At 33.3% G+C, this 8388-nt stretch overlaps 1 protein-coding gene across 1 annotated transcript; it reads left to right on the top strand.

Moving 5' to 3' along the window:
* Positions 1–3719: 3719 nt before the first annotated feature.
* Positions 3720–5143, top strand: LOC147402718 (transcription factor MYB93-like). The gene is made up of 3 exons (XM_086437593.1): positions 3720–3968; positions 4038–4167; positions 4258–5143. Exons 1-3 carry the CDS (start codon positions 3839–3841, stop codon positions 4958–4960), a joined length of 963 nt encoding a protein of 320 aa, XP_086293719.1. The 5' UTR covers positions 3720–3838; the 3' UTR covers positions 4961–5143.
* The last annotated feature ends 3245 nt before the right edge of the window (positions 5144–8388 follow it).

The following is an 8388-nucleotide window of genomic DNA, read 5'->3' as shown; positions in this document are numbered from 1 at the left end:
TCTAATCTACATGGAAAATCTATATTTATTCATCAGAAGATAAACGACTAATGAGGGATGGAAATGAATGTTTGAATGATAATCCAAAACCAATTTATTGACAGCTGTCCATGAATTGGATTTAGATGACTAAGACAAGAGTCGATCCAATAATAAAATTGGATTTCTGGGTACAGACTCGATATGATAAGCTACTAAAGGGGATTGGTACCAAAGGGGAAAATATTGTGTTGTGAGTTGGTCTTAATTAAGTGGATCTATGACCCAAAAGAGACATGGGCTTAGCTTTTGTGCGCCACTAACACCAAGGTCACATGTCTTCAACAGAGACTGAAGTAATTATCGTTGAAATGGTAAAAGATATGATGAAATTAGCAGAGATTTGATGACCCCACACTACATTATATGTTTTGGGGTGGTTGAGCTATTTGTATGTTAAATTGTAAATGTTTTCTTTCACAAATACAAAAAGTGTCTGATTGGAGGGGGGTTATTATATTGGGTTTGGGTTTGTGTTTGTTTGACATTTCCAATAAATGATTCCATAAAGAATGACTATCTGTCTGTTTTTCTTCAACATTTATCAGAGACATCATAATCAAAGCTAACCTCTTCTTAGTTTATTCCTAGATGATTACACAGAGAAGAAGAAGATTAATAGAAAATGTTTCCCCTTTTCTTCCTTTAGTTACTTCATCAGCAATCTCATCTTGTGAGTTGTGAGTTGTGACTTGGTCTTCTCTTGAAAATGGTTTGGATCTATCTATCTATCTATCTATCATCATCCTCTAAGAAAACCATTTGTATGATTAAAGATGCATGAGGAGTGGGTTTAATTTTGTACATTAAAATGTTATGCTATTGGCCACTATATAGTATTGACTTCGCTAGGGTACCAATGGGTCCAGCTGGCCAGGCTTGGGCTGAACCTCTTTTGGACCACTTTAATTGGGTCTAAAATTTTGTCCAAACCCATTTTGGTTAGTAAATGGATCAGGTCTCAGGCTCAGGCCTGTATTAAAATCAAACATGACAAAGCCTAGCCCACCTCTTCGTTGGCTAAACTGCATTTGGGCCAATTTACAAGGGTGTGCCCGCCAGACGGGCTTGAACCTCAAACAACAGTATAGCATGACGAAGATAAATAGGCCAGTATTTATTTGGAGAACAAAAAATATGAGAGAGGGAAAGAGGAAAAGAAAATAATTGATAGTGTTGACTCTATGGGACAGGGAGGGAGACATATAGATGACAAAGACTAAGAAGAAAGTCGTCAAGTTTAGCTAATATTGGTTGGAAATCCAAGAGAGCAAGGAAATAAGTTGTTTAGCTGACAATGATACAAACATTATATCAAATAAGACTATTGTGTTTCGGGTGACATAAGAGGCCTTAAAATAAACTAAACTTTCTACAAGGAACCTTTGTTGAAGAAGCAACCCCCCCTCTCTCTCTCTCTCTCTGTGTGGATGAAAAATCTTACCTTTCGTGAAGAAGGTAAATTCAGTTTCTCTTTCTATAAAAATCTTTTTGCAATGTTTTAACGAAAAAAAAAAAATTGTGCCCACAAAAAAAAAAATAGTTTCTCACATTGTATCATCTATATTTTTAAGAACCCAACTCATTGTTACCTTATTAATAATGTTTATTAAACTTGCATTAGAGGGTAATATATAGTGGTATCTAACAAGCTTCCTCTCTTGTTAATGGACCCAACAAAGAAAGTGGAGAAGACACACCAGCTGATCCTATTGACCTATTCTTGTGGTGAAAGAAGAATGTCTTTTGGTTTCAAAGGTGGAAGTATTGGGCGTTGGCTACACCAACTTCCCCCTAACCAGCACTCCCAATGGTCAAAAATGGGTCACATCCCTTCCTGTCTCTATCTCTTGATGCCAAGATTTCTTCCCTTCTCAGTCTTATTGCATTTAAATAAAATAATTCCATTATTTTTCAATAGTATTGAAGTGTCATTATTCATCTTATTGAACGTAGCATTTGGGACCTGTTCAAAAAGCGATTTCTAGTGCTCAAAAGCTTTGTTGAAGTTCAAATATTTAAGGATATGTAAAGATTTGAAAAACATCAAAAGTGGATAGGAGTTCAAAATGGTTTAGACTCTGACCCAATTCTAACTTCCACCATTTGCGGGAATCTGAAAACTTAAATGCCATTATCTTTTCAATTAATGGTTAAAATAGCCCCAACATATTTCTAACATATAAGATCAATAATCAAATTTAAATTTAAAACTTAATATAATTGTCAAAAATGTCCTAAAAAGCAAAAAAAAATGTGACTTCCCAAAAAATGGTTGTGTTAGCGCTTAAACAATAACAGTAGATATAAGATGCCTTGTAACACGGACTATATTGTTAGTTATAAAGTTGTCATTAAAATTAATATGATTTTAAGTCTTAAATGACCATCTATAGGAAGGTTGTCTTATGTGAAAAAATTCATTCCCATTTGGACCGTTCATATCATATCAATCAATGGAAATGTCGAGACGGACATGTCGCATTGTTTGGATGGGACCCCACCTAATTAAGGAAGAATTCCAATTTGTAAGGATTCATTCCTTTAAAGAATTACTATATTAAATATAGTAGAATGATTGCTCAAGCACGTGGATATATGCATCTTTGTTGAATCATATAAAAATATCTCATGTTCACCATTTTCTCTTTTATGTGTGTGTGTTTTATATAGGTGTGATCTCAGTGTGAGATCTTTTCAATAATATTACTTTCAATTAAGCCATATTGGATTGTACACAGGAAATAAGAACTTCAATTAAAATATTTTGATTATTAGAAATTGTTTTATTATGAAAAATTGTAGATGCACTTTTTTGCTCTACCTCAAGATCCTCCTTGAGAATTCCCTGTTCGATGGATGGCCTGCAATAGGACCACTCCGACGATCAAGTTAGAAATTAGTGCTGAGCTAATATAGTCTTCTCAAGGAAGATTTTTTTTTAACCTTTAGTGTGAGTTGCAATTTGGTATTTATAGAATTCCCGACTCGTGGATTTCTCAAGATCCTTTTAATGATTTCAGTTGGAGTAGTTGTTCATGCCCTCTAATCTGTTAGCTGCAGGAGTTGCTATACTTGACCTGTCAATGCAGGAGCAGTTTCATCCAATCTGTCAGGTTGGGGGTTGTCACATTTGACCTGTCAGTAACAGAATTGTCACACCTGACCTGCCAGGTTTCATATGCATCTGACTTGCATTTATGAAATTCAATTCGGTGTAACTCGATACACTTTCCATCTAACTTGGTGAGTCGGTTATGATTTTTTGAAATTGTCGTGTGTCAATAGTTCCGAGAAATACCCTCCACAAAAATCATACTGTTTCTCAAAATTATTATCTTGAAAGAAAAACTTTACAAAATTGCCTATTAAATCAGTTTATAAAAATTGATTATCATGATCATATATGAAATCTGATTTTCAAATTCTGGAATCTCGATTGACAATGCTGTTTTTCGAAACTTGATTTCAAAAGCTAGAACCATAATCCCATTTTGTCGGCCTTGGTTCTACAGCTTAATTTGATATGAAATATTATACAGTGTAAAAATGTCAATTTAACACATACACACACGCAAGAGAGCGTGTGAGAGAGAGAGAGAGATGTTTTAATTTACCTTTCTTACAAATCTGGCTAACCTGGTTAATCAAACATGGAAGAAAATCAAATATTGTTATTTTATTGAATTTAATAACAAAACAAGAGATCCAGAGAGATGGTATAAATAGTTAGCTCTACTTTTGGTAGGATTGGTAGGAGGCAACCAAATCTTCAAAGGAAAAAAAAATAGAGATAATAATGGGAAGGTCTCCTAGTTCTGATAATGGTCTCAAGAAAGGCCCTTGGACTCCTGAAGAAGATCAGAAGCTTGTCCAATACATTCAAAAGCATGGTCATGGAAGCTGGAGAGCCCTCCCTAAACTTGCAGGTTTAACAACAACCACCTCCCTCTCTCTCTCTCTCATTATAAATAAAGGTGTTCTCTTTGATTTTGTAGGTCTAAATAGATGTGGGAAGAGCTGTAGACTAAGATGGTCAAATTACTTGAGGCCTGATATCAAAAGAGGCAAGTTTTCCCAAGAAGAAGAACAAACTATTCTCAATCTCCATTCCATCCTCGGCAACAAGTAAGAGCAACTATCTCTAGTATTTTTTTTTCCCTATGTTGGGTTTTATGTGTTTATAACTGATCAATCTTATTTAATTTTATTTACAAGATGGTCGGCGATCGCGACACACCTTCCAGGCCGAACCGATAATGAAATCAAGAATTTTTGGAATACTCATTTAAAGAAGAAGCTGATTCAGATGGGTTTGGATCCTATGACACATCGCCCGAGAACGGATCTCTTCTTGAGCTTACCTAATTTGATAGCTCTAGATAATCTGAAGGAGCTTATGGACCACCACCTATGGAAAGAGCATGCATTGAGATTACAATCAGAAGCGTCTCAGTTTGCTAAACTTCAATATCTCCTTCAAACCGGAGTTTCCACAACAAGTAGCCCAAACACCCAAACTAGCATTACAGACATGGAGGCCTTTAACCTATTGAATTCGATGAACTCAATGCCGTTGATCAATGAAAACACAATTTTGATGAGTTCGTCCCAGTTGGAGAGTCCCACGACATGTTCCCTTGGAATGCCTATTGAACCTATCCACGATTCGATCCCATTCGCTCGTTTACCAGGCCTTCAAGACCCTTGCAGTCTCCAAACATCTTTGAAAAGTGAGATGGGACAAAGTTCTAACTTAACTATGTTTGGCCAAGAAGAAACCACACCTGAATCTACATGGGTTCCTCCATCTCTTCTTCCACCTCCAGATGTTGATACTTGCAGCAGCTCTTCTAGTCATGGAGGAGAAGCTCCTTTATTTTGGCCTGAGTTCCTTCTTGAAGACCCTTTTTATCCATGAGTTTGCTTAGTTTTAGATAAGTTTGAGAGGTTTGTAGTTGCACATCTTTTACTGTTATGGGTTTTAAGTGTTCAATAGTTACATACACGCATGAGAAAAAAGTAAGATTATTTGTGAAGTAGACAGAGAGGAAACTCATAAGAAAACCTGCAATTAGCAATAGTTTTCCCACAAAACACTAGAGACTCCATTGTTTTTTTTATCTTTCATCATCTTTACTTTATTTTGACCATTTTGTCTGTGTGGTGAGGTTAAGATCTGCACATTGACCTCAACCACTCTATATTCAACCAAACCAATAGAGAATAATGAGGTTCAATCTGCCTAACCCTATTTATCCATAAAATGTCCATTGCAGCAAACTAAATAAAGAGAGAATAGAGTTTTTCATTTTTCCTCTCTCGATAATGAGGAATATTTGACTTATCTCCTTAAACATTTAACACGACCCAATCAAAAGAGAGTCTAGATCATGTACACCCATATGTTAAGTAGTTAATTCACTCTCTATTAGATATCAAAGTGACCATTCTCCAATGATTTTTCTGACTTTTTTTCTTCTTCTCATCTATAGCTTACACTATGTTAGGTAGTTAGTTCATTCTAGACTCTATTAGGAAAATATTGAACTGACTGCGCTCAATACTGTGTTGATGTGGCACTGTCTCTATAATCATAGATTTTTCTCCCTGTATCTCGAGGTAAAAATCTATGATTCTAAAGATACTGCAATATCAGCAGTGTCGACTGTGGTCAATTTAGAACGACTCCATGTAATATGGTTGGAATAAACTAGCAACATCAACTCTGGTGTATGTGATCAAATGTACCGGAAATATTACGACCTATCTATCTGAAAAACAAAGGAAAAATTACTTAAAAGAACCCTGGTGGAGGGGTTTCTTTATAAATAATCCTTAAGTTTTGAGTGATATCTTAATATTCCATTTACTAAAAGAAATTCTTCCTCAATGGTCCATGAATCTCATCTCTTGCTTTATTGGTTTTGAAATACCAAACTAATTAACCTTTTGTCCATCTTCTACACATAATTAGGTTTTCCAACAAAGGATTGTAATCATTTCCAATGATTTTTTTTATGGTGAATGACAAATGGAGAATGGTATACTCTTTATTTTGAACATTAATTAGATGAATTTTTTATTTCTATAATTTATTTTTTTAAAAATGAAGAACAAAATTGAGAGTCTAAATTTTTTTATGATTACGTGAAAATTTTTTATTTGCAATTATGATATATGCATTTTTGGTTTTTCATGTTGATTTACCCAATATCAAAATCAAATAAGGAAAAAAAAATAAAAAATCTGAATCACATTTACAGTGTTGAGTTCACCACTTTTTATTGTCTAGTTTGTCATTTTTATTATTGAACTCACCACTTAGTGTCGAATTCACCACTTTGTATAGTCTAATTCAACATTATTATTGTCAAGCTCACCGTTTTTATTGGTGAGTTCAATGGTTTTTATGAAAATATTGTTGAACTTGACAATAATTAACCATGACTTAAAAGCATCGAGTTCCTCAATAATATAACCAATGTCATCGAGTTCGATAATGTTAATATCTTGATTTCAACAATAATTATTGATGAACTTTGCTTTTAAATCATGCTTAATAACTATTGAGTTGACATTATTTTCATAAAAAAACATCGAACTTGACAATGATAAGTGGTGAACTAGACAATAAAAAGATGTGAACTCGACATTAAGTGGTGAGTTCGACAATGAAATTGTTGAACTAGACAATAAAAAGTGGTGAATTCGACACTGTAAATGTGATTTAGATTTTTTTTTTTTTTTTTCTTCCCTTTGTGACTTCAATACTAAGTAAATCTCCTTGAAATACCCAAAATGTATATATTATAGTTGCGAATCAAAAAGTTACAATGTAATCATAACAAAATTTAGAATCTCAACTTCTTTCTTCACTTTTTCAATATAATGTAAAAAAAAAAAAAATGCATCTAAATATTCTAAATCAAATGTATATACATTCTCCATTTGTTAATCACAATAAAAAAAAATTGTCAAAAATAATTGCAATCACTGTTGAAAAACCTAATTATGTGAAGATGAGAAAAATTGTATTTCAAAAACATTATAACAAGAGATGAAGCTCAGACACCAGTTAACAAAGATTTTTTTTAACTAAATGGTCTAGTAAGATACCGCCCAACAATTAGGAATTATTTATAAAGACACCCCCTGTCAGGGCACTTTAACTAATTTTTCCTAAAAAAATTATGCCTCATTATGCAGAGAGGTTAGGGGGCAATTGATTCAGCTTCTTAAAACTGCTGTCAGCTTCTGCTGTCTGAATCTGCTGTCAGAATCTGAAAAGCTGAAAAACTTGTTTGATAGAGTTTTTTAAAACTGCTGTGCTGTTGACTAGAATCTGACTGTGGACTGTTTGATACAGCTTCTAAAATCTGCTGTAGTAGGGTAAAATGACCAGAATGCCCTTAAGGTTGATAATGCAACCAGAATGCATAAAAATTGTCAGAATACCCCTATACATATATAATTACACTAAATATATATATATATAAATATAATAAAAATATATAAAAAATTAAAAAAATAATTATTTTAATTTTAAAATGTTTATAAATCTATAAAAAATTATAGAAAAATTTATAATTCTATAGAAATTTCGGCAACATCTCCTCTTAAAAATAGACATATAAAATTTTCCTGATAAACAAAATACCTGCATAATACACTCCTGATAAAATTTTCAAATAAATGCAATTTCTAACAAATTTTGCTTGTTTCTAACAGAGTTTGGATAACAATACTAATGTTTAGAACAACATGGTCATGTGTTTTTTAAATAGATGATTCATATGGTCTATGGATTGCAACTTGTCATAATCTAGGTCCATATGGAGGCCAATTACTAATTGAGTAAACAGTGTCCTCAACAAAACTAGTTGGTTTTTCTAATAAATAGATTCATCGTGCATGAGACCATTAGAATTTTGAGTCAAAGTTTGGCACAATTGGTTGCTTCTTGCTTGTTAATCAGTCTAGCAACAGCTCGAAAGATCTACCTATTCGGAAATTGATCATCTTTGTGAAAAATGAGATTGTAACAAAAGGCAGAATTGGAAATGATCTGTGGTAGCATTTTTCTTTTCTTTTCTTTTGAGTTAAGCTAGCTTTACTAACATAATCACACTCCTGATCTTACTAAACTCGTTTAACTCACATGGATTGTCACATAGGTCAAATAACACCCCCGTCCTCTACAGTCCAAGGTCTAGATCATATTAAAAAAAAAAAAAAAATTATTTTTTAACCTGATCAAAAGTGTTGGAAATGAACGACTACTTAGATCCCAAATTTTACAATTCAAATCCAATGGTGAAAAATTATCTTATTTTAATTTTTTTTTTA

The sequence above is a fragment of the Akebia trifoliata genome, chromosome 4 (genome assembly GCF_017979445.1).
Source record: "Akebia trifoliata isolate Shusen 1 chromosome 4, ASM1797944v1, whole genome shotgun sequence".
NCBI classification, from domain to species: Eukaryota; Viridiplantae; Streptophyta; class Magnoliopsida; order Ranunculales; family Lardizabalaceae; genus Akebia; species Akebia trifoliata.
The sequence above is the reverse complement of the archived record's forward strand: the minus strand, read 5'-3'. Positions and strand labels throughout refer to the sequence as shown.

Coding starts and splice junctions, on each gene's coding strand:
- LOC147402718 (XM_086437593.1), top strand. CDS start 3,839: ATGGGAAGGTCTCCTAGTTCTGATAATGGTCTCAAGAAAGGCCCTTGG. Junction 3,969..4,037: donor AGCCCTCCCTAAACTTGCAG/GTTTAACAACAA, acceptor TTGATTTTGTAG/GTCTAAATAGATGTGGGAAG. Junction 4,168..4,257: donor CATTCCATCCTCGGCAACAA/GTAAGAGCAACT, acceptor TTTATTTACAAG/ATGGTCGGCGATCGCGACAC.